Source organism: Strigops habroptila, chromosome Z (assembly GCF_004027225.2).
Source record: "Strigops habroptila isolate Jane chromosome Z, bStrHab1.2.pri, whole genome shotgun sequence".
Lineage (NCBI taxonomy): Eukaryota > Metazoa > Chordata > Aves > Psittaciformes > Psittacidae > Strigops > Strigops habroptila.
In genome coordinates, this window is record NC_044302.2 from 8009488 (window position 1) to 8027842 (window position 18355).

The following is an 18355-nucleotide window of genomic DNA, read 5'->3' on the forward strand; positions in this document are numbered from 1 at the left end:
AACTGAATTTGTCACATTAGCAGTCCCTGCCAGTTCAACTTGAACAACTGAAAGCTTTCTTTCCAAACCAGCCAACTAATTAACAAAGAAGCGTGAGTGGAATTTTCTGACAGGGAGGAAAATCCTAGGTTCCATTCACAGGCTCTGTGGCTTGAACCACACACACTAACACCACGTGGCACAACAATCAAATAGCATCTAAAGATGTCTTTGAAAAACTTAGTTTCTAACGTTTTCCCTTTAGTACCTACTATGTATCTAGTTGTTTTCATTTATGGCATCCAATAGTTACTTCTCTGAGTGACAGAAAACAGTCACTGTTCCAAATCTTTAGAGTTCCTTGCCAGTTAGTGGTCCTAACAAATCCGTGGAACAGAAGATGTAAGTAATCTTTCTGTTAGAATCCATTTAAAATTATTTCTGCTGGTTGATGTAGTGTATTGGCATATATTTGATCAACCTGCATGCAAGACTGGGAGAAGAAAAGGCAGATGTTTGATGGCATTAGCAGGTAGAAATAGAAAGGAACAGATTGACACGTTTGGATCAAGAGTATAAAAGCAACTATCTTTTGTTCTCTAATATTTCACGAAGAAATTATAAACTGTTTTTGAATAGGGAAATGACTCCATGAAACCCTGTTTTCCTGACTCTTGAGAACAGCTTAAATTCTATGACACAAACTGTAAAAATGAAGTGTAAAGCAAATGTGTTAAGAGTCAAACATTCAAGATAAACATAGAACTAATATACTCCTGGAGTTATGAATATACATTGGTGTTTTTAAAGGTGTCCCTGATGTCTAAAACATATCCCCTCTGCCTTGGCAAAGCTTTCCCTAACTAGGTCTCCTTATTTTCTTGCATGGGTGCAGTATCACCATATTGGTTCAATACATAAGGAATGTGTGCCAATCTATTACTTAAAACCCAGCTAATACATTTCAGTAAGCAGACTACTCCTGTAAAATACTGCTTCTTCACAGTAATTAATCACCAGTTTGCTCCATATAATAGGTTTGTTCTTATTTTTTCTAGTAAGTGACAAACCAGTTTCTCCCATATACAATCTCTTCTCCCTAATTTAATAAACTGGAAGCATGTGACTAGCTTATCTTTAATGGTGCACATTTGAGTGGAATCTACCAATGCTTCCTGTATTATTTTTCTGCCTACTTTCTCCCCGCCCTCATCATCAGGAACCAAGTCTACATGTTATTTTGCTTTGGCCTGCAGTTACAGAAAGCTATTATCTCTGTGGCACGCAAGGGCAAACAGAAACGACAGTCTGTCCTGACCCAGAAACACGTATCATGACTCACCACTGCACTTTCAACTTCCAATGTCTCATGTCTTCTAAAAAAGTATTTTCTGCCTGTGTATCTCCATAACTAATTAATTCTTAGCAGAGTGCTTACTAAGTAGATCAGAAAAGTGCTGTAGCTGCGGGCTGTATTTATGTTAATTGAGAGGTTTAGTCTCACACTAGTCAGCTTCTAACCTTTGTAACAGCAACATTTGAACAGAGAATCAATGTTCATCAGATATATAGCCAAAATACTTTCCCATGTCTGATCCTTGATTTGAAAACATTAAGATACCATTCCCCTGAAATGAAACAGCTTATTGAAATTTGATAGAACACATACCATTCTGAGATTAGAGCCCCCAGTAAATGCACTGAGTCACAAAAGCTCACAGAGATGCTGAGACACAGCCGAGGGGCTTGGCTGTCAGAGGCCACAACTCAAAATTAGAGGTTTTTAGGCCAAACCACCATCTTTTCACTAAGATGCTGTATGCCATTGAGTGAGTGAAGATATCTGCCGTCTCCTTTGTTATTTATCTGTTAAATTGATATTGTAGCATGAATATTCTCAGCATGCACAAAGGAACATTCTGAAGACTCTAGATGGCAAAATTGTTTAAACACGTATTCAATCAGCAGGCTAGACAAAACAAGCTAAATTTCAGAAGCTGTAAAGAAAATAAAAGCAAGCACAGAGCTGAAATAAATTACTTGTTTAATTAAATTCTATTTGTGTAGCTTGAATTTCATGCAGTGTTTATGAATAATATATAGCAATTGAAAATAATTGACTTTTGCTCACATACTAAACAGACTTATAACAAATGAAGTCTGAGTTTCCTAAAAAAGACTACTGGTTTATGCCATCACTTGCTGATACAGGTAGGAAGAGTAGAATGAATTATGAAGTAATATGAAGTCATGTTAAGCAGCATTAAATAGGGAAGAAATGTAAATGAAATTACATAGGCATTTGGTTGGAAATTAATTCATGTGAGAGCAGCGAGGATCACATAATCAGGTATACACAATTTTTAGAGGGGAAAAGATTGCAATAATGAATCTCCTGTACTTTCAAGGTATGTTTTATTCCTCTAAGCATATAGAACTGAAATAATTTGGAGTTTTAATTAATATTTACTCTAGCTAAGCATCTTGGGAAAAATCCATTGCAAAATCTTTATTAAAAGTCACCTAACTCATGGCTCAATTTTCATTGTTAGAACTTGTATTCACTACATCTAATGTTAGTGAGGTAGAATTCAAGTGGAATAGCTTTCCCCTTACTCTCCCCAAATTCTGAAAGATATTTTGGCCTTTAAGTGTGGATAATTTGACCGTGAACACAGAAGCAAGCTGCCCTGAATTATCTGAGGTTTGCTTCTCAGTCTGCTTTCCCCTCATCTCTGTTTTGAAACCTGTTACATCAGTAAGCCACAGTTCCTTGCATTTTTGTACACTTTGATATCTGCATAAATCTTGCATTAAACTTGTGTTAGAGTTGTTTGTTTGTATACAAAGAAACAAGGGTGAGGTACAGATAAAACATTTAAATTTACTTTGACTGTATAATATAAGCACTATAGTTCAAAGGGAACAGAATCTCACACACAGGAAGAGCAAAGAGTTCCAAGACAGTATCACAGTTCAGTATATATGAGGACCTGTGAATCAGGAAAGCAATTTATGAACAACTGCAAATGAAGTACTGTCAGTGAAAGATTCACAGCATCAAACAAGCAGGCTCTGCACTGTAGTGCTTGATGAGCAACCATAGCAAAGGAAACACCAATATGCCTGTGGAAGCTTTCACAGAATAAGTTACATTTCTCTCTTTATACAATATAATGCTGTAAATTGTTTTACGCTAATGAGAAAAAGAATAATTCTTTTCTGTATTTCAGGGTGGGTTATGACTTTGGTTATAAATGAACTTCCACTTTTACCATGTTACACTAGGTAATTCTGCATACCTTGAATAAATACAGATTCTAAATGCAACAGAAGTCCTTGCCTTCAAAAAACAGGTGTAGTTTGTTCAGCTGAAGAATCTGTCTTCATCAAGCAGAAAAGACAAAAACTTGCACATGCCATTATTAAATTATCACCAAAAAAACCAACCCCAAAACACCCAGACAGGCATGAGAAGGCATTTAGTATTCACAACAAGGTACCAGCCTGATCTGATATTATTAGATTGCCCTCTTACTATGTTAAAAGTAACTAATGGGTCAATTTTCTCAGTGTCTTACTATAGTGATACATGAAAGGCCTTTTGCCCTAAAGCTAAAATCAGTGAAAGGCATGAATAGCTTCTGATGAAATTAAACCCTCTCTGCTTTAGGGGGTTCACTTATTATTCTGATATCATGAGTTTGAGATTTCCCATCCCCCCATCCCAAATAATGTTCCTATCATTGATATCAAAAAGCATGCACTGAGATGGTAATATAAGTAAGAGGATGAGTTGGGTGGCTTATAGTACCTGTACCCTTTGAAGCCACAAAGCAGTGCTAAAACCAGACACATTCTGATGGCTTTGCTCTCCCCAAAACATGCCATAAATTCTGTATGGAAAGTGTTCCTTTGTCCAGTTCTCATCACTGAACTGCCACTTGATAAGGCTGTGATCTTACATTTCTACTGTTTTCCTTTCTATATACTAACACTGAAAGTTAAGGCAGAGAACAGGAAGTTTCGGAGAATAGGAACATAGGAGAAAATGTTTTTTTTTAAGGAAATTACTGTATCAGCAGGTATTTTATAATGTTACTATAACGTGATCAGTTGCACTGCACTCCTTTAGGTTTAGGTTCTTGGGTTTTCCTCAGTAATTTACTATAGACAAAGGCTTTGGCTTCAAGACAAGGAAATCTCACTTATATAAAGATTGTACTTACAGCTACATCTGCAGCATCTCTCAAATTATCCAGAAAAAAAAAGAGCAACTGACAGTTAACAAACCCAATTAAGGTGCAGGGCTCTTTCTAGTCAGAAATACACTATGCACTGCTCATGAGGCACAGTTGTAAGAGCACTCTGATACTCATATCAAGATCCACAGGGCTTGATCCATACGTGTATTTCATGCCTTGATTCCAATGATTTCAATCACAGCTGAGTGCCACTGTACATTCCTGGATCTGGGCTACATACAGTTCTTGCATTACTATTTGCTAAGTAACGAGTTACTAAAGACATTAGTACATTACCACTACAAAATAATGACATGGAGTGACATTCAGTGCCTGCTATAAGGCCTGATCTTGTAACGTTATCAGATAATCCTTTCACTTTTTAAGAGTTAAGCAGCAATTCTATTCCACAAGTTTCAGTATCTTCATCATTCTTACTGGCCCAAAGGCAGTACAGGTCTTTGATACCATTATTACTATATAACAGTGCACTCCTTTAAATCATTTGAGAGACAAGAATGCAATGAAACCTTTGATACACAACACAGATCTGTAGTCAGGATGTTTTTCCCTAATCTCACTGATCACTCATACAGACCAATATAGCCCAAATCTGAAAGCTTTGACACACTGAGATGTTAAAGCCATGGCTTTGAAACAGGCAGTCTAGCCTGAGGCAAAGGGGCCTACAGATATTTTGGTTATGTGAACCATTTTTGCACCGTCACTTTACTGACTGTCAATTCACATGCAAGAATTTCTGAGTTTGGTCTACCTGTTACCAATGCTACTTTCAACTTCTGTAAATCACCAAAGAAGGTGCGTATAACTTCCCTGTCAATAACGCATCCTACCTGGAGTGTGCATTTTCTTCTGCAATTATAAAAAGCTGAAGAAAGCAGAATTTTAATTGAAAAGTGCAACATGTACATTTTTATTCAACACACTATATCTTCTGAGAACCTTCAGTTTTCATCTGCTTAATAATCTAGAATCATCTACTATGTAAAGCCAAAGATCTACAGACCCTTAGGAGAATGCTAATGCATAAATGTACACTGCAAATTAATCAGAATGAAGAAGAGCGACTAACTGCAAATTAAGGATTAGTCAAGCAGTTACTAACAAAGAAACAACCAGAAAGCTCAACAAATATTCACTGAATACTAATTCTGTTTTAAGCTCTACCATTTGTAAGGAAATGTAATCTTACCAATCAGCTTTTTACTACAGAACAGTATTTTAACCATGCACCATCTACAAATTATCTCGTCTTTTAAACACTTGAATGCATAAACAAACAGCTGCAAAATAGTGAGACATCTCAACAGCAGCTAATTTATTATATGACTTCACTCATTTCATGATGAGTAATTCCTCAGTTAGATTTCCATTTTGTTAGTCTCTCTTAGCTAATCTTTCTTACATTAATATCATAAAATGGCTCTAATGGCCTACTTGAGAACAGTCTTGACTTTACTAGGATTTATGGAGGTAAATTTGAGATAAAATATAACCCTTCCCAAGCCAACACCAACAGATAACATAGCAATACAAGTAGTTTTGCTCCATGGCAGTAGTCAATAGTCTAGATCTTGATCTCCCTTATGTCACCAATAATCCAACGCACTGAAGAAAATGAAGTCACTTCTAAGTTTCCATCCAGATGATACACTAAGGTATTTAACACTGAACATTTGCCCCACTGAACATTTCCTCCAATATTTTTCCTTAAAATATTTTCATCTTGAATGTCATTTACAGGATTCAAGCTCAACTCTACAGCAGAATTACTAGTCAGAGAACAGATTCTCTCATGAGCCTCTGGAGAGGGTGCTATTCTTCCATAGAAAACTATTCAATCATTCATTTTCAAATGCCATGCAGGGAGTCAACCTTTCCGCCACCCTCTAATTTAAACATATTTACTCCCAGTGCTCTTATGGGACAGGAAATTTCCTCCTCAGGAAACATCAATGGTAAAAACTGGTCATAATTGGTATATTTGTTAATGAAGACTACTGAGAATGGTCAAATGAAAATGGACATTGGGAGAAAATCTAGTTTAATAGGAAGTGAAAAGAAATAAAATGTCAAACTCTGAAGGGGGAAGATGTTAGAGCTATGGAGTTAAAAAAAGAAACCTCCCAAACTAGAACAAAACCACATAGCAACCTTTCTTCAGTCTGGTTCTATTTAGTCCTCAGCTGTGACACATTTTTCTATGTATCATATTAACTTGAGAGTCAGCCATAAGTTATTTTTATACGCATAAAAATATATCCCCAAAATGATATGAATAATATTCCAGTAATACTTTGCAATCAATTAAGGACACCTCTAGCAATATAATGTCCCCGAAAATACTAGCCAGACATTTCCTTTGTAAATTACCAGATAGCTGGTGGAAAGTGAGCAGGCGTGATAAATGAGCTGTAGTTTTCTAGACCGTGCTTTACAACAGATGTATTTACACATTTCACAATCTACCGGTAGGGATGGTGCGTGTGACTGCCAAATGTTACATGAAATGTTATCAAACAGAAGTCTTCCAAAAAATTCCCATCATGTTGACTATTACAATTCTTCCACGTGTAATTTTTCATGTTCTCAATCAAGACTTTTTAAGCTATTGTCACTATTTTAAATATCCTTCTCTTACTCACCAATACATGAGAAGTACATGAACACAGAAATTACAGAATGCCTAAAGACTTGCGACACTTACATTTGCTAAATACTTCAGAAGCTTATTTAGTAATTAAACAAAAAACCCACATCAAAAACCTAGACCTCATCCCATTTCTATTTTACCCTTCTCTTCAAAGGGCTCTCTTTCCCTTTCAGACAATAGCAGAGAATTTTGTCTTGCTTGAGCCAGCAGCTCTTTATCACAACATTTGATTTTCCTTAATCAGTTCCATGGTGAGAATTAGCCACTCCCATGCTGCTGGCTGGTAAAGCCCCCAGTGTTACTGAGGGACAGCGTGGCATAAGGTAGACATTTTAGAGAAACAGGAAGACATTCCTGGGGAACCTGTCATTCCTCTCTGTTTCGCTGGAGAGGAAGAGAGCCCATATACTGCTGGACCATTTGCAACTGCTCTACCACATAAAGCAGCATGTTGGGGTACACGGGGGCAGACGTAGCGATGGCATGAAGAGACATATAGTTCCCACACTGGCACAACCTACAGGCAGTACATGCCTTGCCATATAACCTGGCCCAGGCACATACCAGCCCCAGTGAGCATGCAATGCATCCGGCTCCAAGAACTGACATAGGCAGGGCACGGCTCAAGGTATCTTACCTGTATCCATGGCAATGGTGGTGCTGTAATGCCACTGGAATAATGAACAACATGCTGGGCTCAAAACCCTGCCCACAGAGCATTCAAAATCTTAATAAGATACAATAGCATTTATTTATTAAGTCTGACGGTTACTATTCTCTCATGGATGCATGGTAATATCAGCTGATATGTTCAGACACAGAGTTTTGTCGCAGCACCTTCTGAATAGCAACCATACAAAGATACAACCACAATCGACATTCAGAACTCTTACGGATCATGCATCCTAAGTGATATGCCAGGCTCAGTAGACTTTACAAACACATAAACCACAAATACTAATGTGGCAGTACTACTATAATCATGCTCTTTCTTTACATGTTAATGTCTGTGCACACCTCCAAAAATACTTACGTTCATTTATCAGCATCTTAAGTATAAAGGTCTCAGAAATAGTGCTTATAGTCAAGCAGCTGATAATCGAGCAGGATATGACTGGATCAGTTTCCTTACATGTCTTTAAGGGGAGCTGAGCAACTAGAAGGAGAAAAAGAACCAAAACCCCCACGCTCCACAGATGTGCCTTACATTAAAAGTGATTTCTGACTTGACTGCCTGCAATACATTTTCAGTAACTTTCTGAAAACTTCCAAGCTTCCATTTGCTAGCAAAAATATAACACTGAAACTAAAGCTTATATATTAGATCTTTTCCTCAGAATAGATTTTAAGTTGGTTTTAATTACGTCTGCATTTGACACCTGACCTGTTAGTCTTATGCTTCATGCACTTAGAAGACAATTTTCTGAGATTGTAAAACCACATTTCTTAGAAGTATTTTCAACTTTCCCCAAAGCATTTGAAACTGCAGAAATACTTATTGTAGAAATGTGTGGATAACTCCGGATCATGGAGTTTTGAATAATGGTGGCTTTGGAGACAACTTGTGCACAAACTAAAAAGCAGAATACATGAATAACAAGAAAATATATTTAAAATTTATTTTACATCTAAGAACGCATGTATTTCAGAAATATCAAAATGAGGAAATAAATTTTGCTCCTACCTCTTCCAAAGCCCATAATGAATCAACCACAGGCTTGATCTTCTTACTGTTATACAGATTTAGGAGTTTGTCCATCACACCCTTGATCAGGCCACCTCGATTCTGTTTGAAAAGCAGATTCAACAGGGAAAATCCAGCAATGACTTTGTTCTCCTCATACAGCTTGATAGGATTTACTTTCTCAACCTGCCACCACTGGAAAGCAATAAACAACAGCAGGGTTAGAAAAACAGTTTCCAAGAAATGCACAGGGAAGTTCACAAGAAATCTGCCTGGACAGATGTGATACACGACTCATCTCTCAGATCTGAAGCAGCAGCCAAGAGAAGCCATAAGGATTTTATTTAAGGAAAAGGCACAAAAGCTGACTGACAATGAGGAAATAAAACAGACTTGTGTGGCATGAAATTAGGGTGTTAGAACAGTGAACAGATCTGGCTTTAGGATGTGGATCTTGAAGTAAGGAGTTTGGACCGCCCTTTCTACTTCTGCTATCCTTCTGTGTTAACTCAAGAGAGCCAAGCCAGCTTCCCAAACGTTTGCAAGCATCTCTTAACTATTACTCTTCTCTCAAAAGCAAGAGTACTCTCTCATGCACTGCTTATCAGCTTGACACCCGTTATTATGTTTGTGGTATTTGAGCAAGCGTCATAATATCTAATATCTAATGAAGCATTGTTGAGACTGAGATCTCACTTCCTAGCAAGTTTTATTGGAATGGGTCAATATCTAATTAAAATTTTCATATAACTTTGATGAGTTAATTTTGCAGTATAATTACAATAAGAAACTAGTTATACTTTTATACAGAATTTGATACAGTTTTTATGAATTTAATTTATTCATATTTATTCAGTCAATAAATACCAGTACTACCTGGAAAACATTTCAGTTGAAATTCAATTCATTGGGCCAATCTACCCTACGAATTCTATGCAACTGGAGATGTTTTATTAACAGCCAAAAGGCTGAATAGTAAGGATTATGTTGTCCAGTTCATAAATGCATGATAGTAACAAAGATCATGCCACTACATCCCCTAAAAAAAATGCAGGAGGCAAGGAAAAGCTCTGATCTTTGAGTTATCTTGTTTCCAACTACATAAAGACTTTTGAAGCCAATTTCTCCTGGGAAGGGGTTGTTACTGGAAGCTGTAAATCAGCTCTTGGCAGAAATAACATATGATAGATCTTCAGTCAAGATTTCTCCCTCTGTTTTTCTTGTCTCAAAAAATCGCTTTCACTCCGAGTTAACTTATTTCTCACTAGCAGTTTATTTGATATATTTGTCCCTTCTTCAATCTCTAGGATTTCTGAGCAGATTTTTGTTGTTGCAGTAAGCCAAAGAAAAACATTTAACATTTGAATTTTGGATTTGTTGACATCATCAATAAGGAAACAAATACAATATCTCTCTGATGTCACTTGACACTAACATGGAGAACTGCATTTCTGTATGGAACAAACTTGTGAAAAGCTGGAAATCACTGGACACAAGCCCCCATCTTAAGAGATGCATCTCCTTCAGTACCTCCTTTAATTCACTGCACTGTTCTGACGGTGTTTTCAGATAGGGTACACTTATCCATAACCATGGATATGACATTTTGCTTGAAGTAAATAAATAACGAAGTGTAACTTTAAACATCACTGCATAAGAGATATATGTCTGATAGCTAACAATTTAAATATACATTGTACACAAATCCAGTTCCTGTCTAGGTGTCCCATCAGAAGAAAACATGTCAGACCACACCACAGTCAGAAAATAGTCTTTTTAGCAACATCAGAAGTAATAACTTAGTAGAGATAAATGAGAATGATAAAGATGAAAACACTACAGAAAACACTGAAGGTAGAGGAAAGAGAAGAATCACACCACTGGGACACTTACTGATTTTGCAAAACTGAAGAAGCTTTTGGTCTCCCCAGTAACCATGTTAGATGAACCTGAAAAAGACAAGTACATTCATACACAACTTACTACACGCTGACAAGCAGACCATTTATGTAAAATCATTTCCATGGTTCATATATAAGTTAAAAAAAAAAAATCACATTTCCCCAGTTTTAAACAGGATTAGTAGACATCCTTATGCTTTTGGAATAAATAACAAAGAGGCAAAGGTGACTGAACCCTACAAGTCTGTAGGTATTCTGAGATGACAAAAATAATCTACCATCCAAAACCAGGAACAAGTTAAATGTGACTAAGCCTCTTGACACTAAAACTCTTCTACGTGTCTCTACTTCTCTGCAGCAAAATGCCATTTGTCTCTGGCAGACTATTACTCAGCAGCAATCATCACGCAGGTGTCCATTCTCTATATCTGTAAAGATAACGTTTAAAGATACATTTATCTAACCATTACATGTGTGTAGATAGATACATGCATTGTACACTATAGTGTGTCAGCAAATGTAATGAAAATTCACTGGCAGGGACTTCAACACAAACGTGAGCAGGTTGGCTTGCATAGCCCAAGCAGATAGCCGAGTGGCAATGTGTTTGTTACTGCTGCCCTGCTAGCTAGATGAGAGCCCAAGGAAGCAGGTGTGCTTATCCATGACGCCACTGCACCTTCCATTGCGATATAGATATATTCTTCATTTCAAAAGTTTACCGATCCCTTCAGCTGTCTCCTACAGAAGCTCGGCCTGCTTTATCAACACACAACATGGCAACCTGGTAGAACTGCAGGGAAGACACATTTACTCTGTATGTAGAGCAGTCCATGGACATGAATGGAAATTTGTGAACAGAAGCCTAAGCCTGAATTCCTCAAAGTCATGTCAAGTAAATCTGACAGCATTCCTCCTGAAATCTTCCGCCAATCTTCCCTCCCACAAGAACAATATTAACAGTTTCCTTGGCCACACTACGATTCCTATGATGTGTCGAGTGAGAGATCCAAGCTTTCTCCTACACTTCTCCTGTATCACCCAATGGTATTTAACAATCTGAAACATACATTCAGTTTTACTTTGGGATTTTTTATTTATTTAAGAGTTTCTCTGTATTACCTATTTTTTCTCAATAATTTAGTCCATGCTCAGCTTCACTAAAGTCCTTGATCAGAAATGGACAAATTGAGAAAGCCTAACATGGTGGCCTCAGTTCTGGAAGGAGTGGCATGGGTGATTTTAAGGGATTTTAAGCTTTGCAAAGCTTTAGGTTTGAAGTATGTACCTGGCTTTTTCCACTCACCATATAAAATGTAAGTCCCAAGCGGTTTGAGAAGACTGAGGCCTTTCCCAGTGTTTTCTCCACAAAGACAGTCCAAAACAATATCTACTCCATCTGCCGAGATTCTAGAAAGCAAGAAAGACATCTCACTTGGCAATAAGATCCACAGGACTGGTCAGCCAGCATGATATAGGCTGATTGTTAACATAATACTAACGTTTTCAAGGTACTTCAGAAAGAACTCTAAGGCTGAGGCTTTGACTACATGAAAACTGCCTCCTTGTCAAAAGACAAATCAAAGTCATTCAGTGCTGGAATGAAGTGAGTTTCTTGGGCTAGCCAACCCACGCCTTTGAGGCTTAGAAAAGTGGAAAACCATGTTGTTTCCCCTTTTTGAGGACTTTCAGTAAAATTATATTATCAAAAAATAGGTGATAGATGTAAAGTTCTTGAGTGAATGTAAATGTCAGAGAATGTCTTTTTTTAAGTCAATGAATGTCATAGAATAAAAGGACATTTTTGTTATTCACATCTTCTTTTATTCTTTTTCTGAATTCATAAGGAAACAGATCTTATTCTAGTTCTTCTCTGATAAAATGATGTATTTGTATAATTATTTAAAGAGCCTTCTGCTTCCAACTTTGTATCAACTAGACATCAGCAAAGAGTTAAATCAAGTATAAAGAGAAGTCACCAAGAGCTAGAAACTCAGCTCTAAGGATGCAATCAGGCCATATTATAGAAAGCAGAAAGTATTTATACCATTTCAGTAGTTTGCACATTTATAATTTTCCAGTAAATAGCTTTGTGAATTCTTTCTGCAGTGGTATAACTGAATTAGAAGTCAGGAAAGAGAGAAAGCTTTATGGCTTGCAATCTTTCCATTTCCTCACAAAACAAAAGGTGATGCTCAGGCATCCACTGGTTACAAACATGAACAAGATCGGACAACTTTATTCTTTGGTACTGCTGCCATATGTGGGGTTATAAATTGCTTATATTCAGGCAACTGGATGAGCTTTCACTGTAAATGAATAATGACTTTGCAATTGAACAGCTTTCAGTGGCTTCCACGGTTGAACTGATTCCTCATCCCCTATGAACATGGAAATGTTCGTATCACCTCTGGGTGTTTTTTTGTTTGTTTGTTCATGTTGTTCGGAGTTTTGGGGGGGATTGCTCTGCTGCCCCACCAGGAGTTGTGATTAAGGTTGGTGCTGAAAGTTGATTAATTTTTTCAAGTGTTCGTTCTTGCTGAATCAATGTTTCAAAGTGAGGATTGGTAGAATTCAGTCTTCATCTCACTACAGCAATTTTCCAGGGGCAGCAAAACACTTAGACCTGTATACTTCCCCAAGAGAAAGGCTATCAAAGGGCTGAAGAAATGTGCTGCAGTTTTGAGCTGTAAGAAAGTGGTGGGGTGTCATCTGCTAGATGAGTTCTATCTTTTTTGGTGAAACTTCCCATATAGAAAAGAATTTCCTTTGATATAAAACATCTTTTGTGATGGACCACTTCAAATGTTCTCATAAGCCCTTGGGAGTGGCCCAGACACAGCAGCGAGATGTCCTTTTTCCTCCAACATCAGTCTGGATTGCCAACAGCCCAGACAAAAGTCTGCTATGCACTGAAGGCCCTCTGAGGGTTAGTGACCCTCGTACTTCTGAGACTTCTGAGATCTTCTGAGACTTTGCATGTCACTCTGAGGAATGCTTAAGTTTGGCAGGAAGCCTGTTAACTGTACTATGTTGGCGTGCCCCTTTTTGAGAAATTTCTTACTTTATGCCCAGCTACATAATCTAGTATTTCGACAGATACAAGATGAAGGGAAAACATTACTCTTATCTGTCTGACAAGAAAAATAAAAAAGACATTTTTTACTAAGATTTTCTTATAAATTCTAAAGTTTTGCCACCTGTGTCAACATCAATATCTAAAAACAGCTAGAAAAATTGTAAAACAAAGTATTTGAAAGCACATAAATAGAAACACGTGATGACTTCAATAGAAACACATGATGGCTTCAATAGAAACACATGATGGCTTCAAAAGGCAACAGGATGATTCTAATCTGAATGCAAACAAACAAAATCTAAGGATCTGAAATTAAAACAGGCATCATGTGCTCTGATACTAATCCCTGGCAGAAGATAAAAACCCAGACAGACAGAAACACACCAGAGAACTCCAAACCCTGGATAACTTACAGATCCACTGAAAATATCCTACTCGGTGCATTACAGTTGGTTACTACATGCGCAGATAATTGTAAAGTACCTCCTTCTGTTAAGACCTTTATTCTTTTCCACTTAATTTATTTTGCTTGCAACAGATGTCCAAGAATGAACATGGACTAACAAAACTTATATTGCTTATGAAGAAATAGGGAGACGCTTGCTTTCTTGTCCCTTATAGTGGACAGATAGAATATATGGAATAAACTACAGTTCCTAAACTCACAAATGTAATCTTTTCCCATAAATATGATCAGCCTGGTGTCTTTCATAGTACTATACAATCCTTACTCAGGAAAAAAAGAGATTACCTTTTTACTTCTTGAACATAGTCCGCATTTCTGTCAAACAGGTGAGTTACCGAGTCTTTGATTGCTTCATGTTTGAAAGATGAAGCCGTTCCAAAAACAGTGACATTGGGAACAGTTGAACAGAGCTGAGCAACAGCTTGACCCTGCAAACACATCTTTATGTTAGTTCACTGACATGGAAATTGGTTGACAGGCTTTGCAGCAGCCAATGCACTCATGACACAGCAAAATCCAAGACGTGTGCAAGGATTTCCCAGACCAATTTCTTGAAAGTGCAATGCAGTTCAGCCACAAGAAAAATACATTCTTTAATCAAAAGGTTACACTGAAGACAAAGCAACTGCAGGGATAAAAGTAATTTAATGTATCAAAAATGCAGTGAAGAGTTCTTGATCTTTTAACAAAGGCAGTGTAATTTAAGCAAAATGGCATTAATTTACAAGGAACAACCAAAAATTACTCACAGAGTGCTAGAGAAATGTTTCTCATTTGCTACTTGTATCCTGTGTGTATTCCCCCCTGAGTCCCTCAGGTAAGGTCAGCTCTGAGGGAAATGAATACAGAATGCAAGTAGCAAATGAGTCAAAATGGCCTAGAGCATTATAGGAAAATCATTTTCCTAGTGTATCCCTCCGGCATGTGGGCAAGAATCTTCTAAAGTCAATCAGATGCTATGTCAGTGTTTAGGCAGGACTTGGAGCATTAGAGAATTTGTGCCTTCAAATGTCTGTAGTTCTACTTTCCAGTATCAATCCCTGGCAAAGGATAAAAGCCCAGAGAGGTTTACTTTCTGACTTTAGGCCTCAGAAGGCTTTAACTTCTCTAAGTTTTAACCTCTAATTTTATGAGGCTGAGAGAAGAAGAGAAGCACTGCATAAATGTTGAGCTATCCAGATTTCAAAAAGATCCTAACAGGTCATCTTTTTACAACCCTGGGTTTTGTTTTACTCTTAACACACTAAGAAATGGAAGACAGACATTTGGTAGTCACATCCTGCCTCTTGTCCTAACCACTTTATTCCACTGGAACTAGCACAGTAACACAGACATGCCCAGAAGCCAGATATGGCACTATCATTCTAAAAATGTCTGACATTCAGTAGATTCTTACTTATATTTACAGCCAAAAGATTGTCATTTGTAAACTGTATGCCTGACCAGTAAGATCATCCATGGATAAACACATTTCTGTTCATGCCAACCAGAAATCCTGATTATTAGTATGTAAATACCAGCAGTCAGTGCTTGGGTTTTATTTACAGTAGAATAATTAGATAACCCTGCATACCCTGCAGGCCTTGGCATCCTCACATATAATGCTGAATATAACTGGTAGTGACAATCCTCTGAGCTGAACACGGCAAGAGCAGAAAACGTTATTATTTTTATATGGTGGCATCCAGGAGTGTCAGATTGGTTTCCTACCGGATTAGTCAATGAACAACTACACAGCAAGTATGTGATCCTCTGGACACGGAAAGGAGAGCAGGAGAAGGGATGCATTCTCATTCTTACCTTACAGATGAGGAATGGACTAGTACAGCAAATTGAACAACCTGGCCAACAGCTCAGAGAAACTTATAGCAGGACCCAGGTATGAAAGCTGATTCGTAGCATGGTAATCCAACACAAAACATGTTCAAAATCTGTTTAAAATCCTGCACGATTTTCCTGGGTTGGCATCCCTAATCTCTTAGAAATCACAGGAAACTCTGTTCCTGAGGGGCCTCATCTCCCAAGATGTAATGTCTTCAGGGAGCAGCAAGCATTTCACTCTTCTCATACTTCATTTCTCTATTACTTACCATCTCATTCTGAAGCCCAGGTTTTAGCCCTCACAAATACTGTAACATAAAATCACAAGAAAAAAAAGTAATCTGAATTTTGTATCTCTCCTTTTCTCAGTCATTTTCACAAACAATCCTCTCTTCTCACTTTCTGTGTTTCCCAGAAAGCCATCACCAACAGTGATATAGATAAGTCAGTATTTTATAATGTATGCAGTTGAGTGGAATTCTGACATTATTGATCTATTCTCTAATTAGTTTTCTGCATTTTCAATCTAACTTGGGAAGATGAGAATGGGAACATTGAATATTTAAAAGGTCAAATACTGGAGTAGAAAACATGTTGATTTTTATCCCGCAGAAGATGATTAACATTTAACAAACTGACAGTCAGGTGAATAGGAGAAATGCACAAAAACCCCAGGATGCACATAACCTATTTTCCTCCTGACTCGAACTCATTAGTACACCCCTTGCTCCCACCACAGAGATAAGATTATCTAAAATCCCAGATTAGAATACTTCCCAGCTTTCTGTAGATATTTAAAGCCTAAAACTGACTCATATGACCAGTACTTTTATAATTGGATGAAAAACATCGCTGAAGTATTTTGAGGCTATTCCACAAAAGATTCTTCAACAGCTTTCTGAAGATCTTAATTTGACATTGATTCGTACTTATTTTTGTGCAAAGTATTCTTAGGATTTGTATCTCAGAAATCTAGGAATAAAGGCTGATATTGGACTTTCATGCTTTCTGCACTAAAATAGGGGAACTGAACTCAACCTATGAACCCAAACGTTTCACTAATTTCTGTGGAATTCGACTAAGCTCCAAAAGAGCACTGTGGCTACACAAGTCACTCTTAAGACTCTTTTCTAATCCCCCAAATCATCTAGCTAACTCTGGATTAGTAGCTAGTGTTTAGAGGGCCATACATTCTAATTGCAAGTATGTGAGGCCCCAGTGTTCACAATGCCCACAGTTCACAAATGAAGTATGCACAAAGAGGGTTGCAGCTGGAACGAAGAACATTCTCTTCCCAGTGCAGTGGAGGGGCAGGCAAGGTATCCATGCGGGTTCTTGTCCCCAGCACACTCTCAGCAGGAAGCACCGTTTGGTCACAGGGGCACACAGAATATCAGAAATAGTGTATGAACCCTGGAACCTTCCAAGAGGGTGTTTAATCAGGTAGGTATGCTTTGAAAAATTAAAAGAAAACTCTTCACTCATCCAATTTTCATATAGGATGCAAATTTCTACATATAAGTACTGACTGGATTCTTGCTTCCTGAACCTCAGAAAATTAATAAGAGGCAAAAAATAATTCTCACTTGGACAATTAATTTTACCTTTAGCGGGATTTAGCAGTCTTTGAAAAAAATTATTAATTGCTTCACTGAAAGAACAGACAGGGTTACAAAATATTCCCTTAAAATGGAATTAAATTCCTTTAAAATATGTATATTTTATACAACACTTATAATGCAGAACTCCACATGGTGAGTCCTCAAAGAAATGAACGACTTGGATTAAAGTGTTCTGTGGAAATGAAGCACATCTCCTAATACTGGATTTGGCATAGAAGTCTTGTGTCTCTTTAGCTTCAAAGTCTGTTTGATGGATTCCTTTTCAAGGTGTCCTGGCAATTTATAAAACCAGTACGACGAACCTAATCTACACATGTTATTATTACAGAATTTATTATAAATGGATAACCTTACAGTAGTTTTAGATCCAGTAAAAAGATTGAGATTCTTTTACAGTCTTTTTCTTTAAAACTAAACTTTAAACCTGCAGGACTGGAAACTTCTCCCACTGAGATAATCACATAAAAGAACAAAAAAGTAGATTCTTAAGAAGTAAAAATGAAATAGGCTGTTCTGTGCATTTAAACAATTTCAAAGTATTAAAAAAGTGTCATTGACATTTAAAAGTCAATGTAGAAAGCACGAACAGAAGAAAACTTCCTAATCTAATTAGCTTAATAATACTGAATTAATGCTGGATGAAATAGAAGTAAATTAGTGGATCTCTGAAAGTGTCTGACCTAATGGCACCAGCCAGACCTCAGTCTGATGTGCAAGCTGTGCACTGAATTACAGTAGTTATACATCAGTATACTTTCAGGAAAGTACCTTTTTTGCTGTTAAATAAACTGGGGCCAGCTTTATAGCAAGAGAGAACAAACCATCTAAAAGATACCACCCTGCAAAAATACATCTATTAGAAACTGTAATTATAATTTCTATGAT

At 37.3% G+C, this 18355-nt stretch overlaps 1 protein-coding gene across 1 annotated transcript in view; it reads right to left on the reverse strand.

The window, feature by feature from the left end:
- Positions 1-18355, reverse strand: part of VAT1L (vesicle amine transport 1 like) — a 59582-nt gene that overhangs the window by 23821 nt on the left and 17406 nt on the right. Inside the window, exons 4-7 of the mRNA XM_030470017.1 lie at positions 14313-14455; positions 11789-11892; positions 10475-10530; positions 8582-8776 (exon numbers count right to left, since the gene is read on the reverse strand). Coding sequence (XP_030325877.1) covers positions 8582-8776; positions 10475-10530; positions 11789-11892; positions 14313-14455 — 498 coding nt within the window. The remainder of the gene's footprint in view (positions 1-8581; positions 8777-10474; positions 10531-11788; positions 11893-14312; positions 14456-18355) is intronic.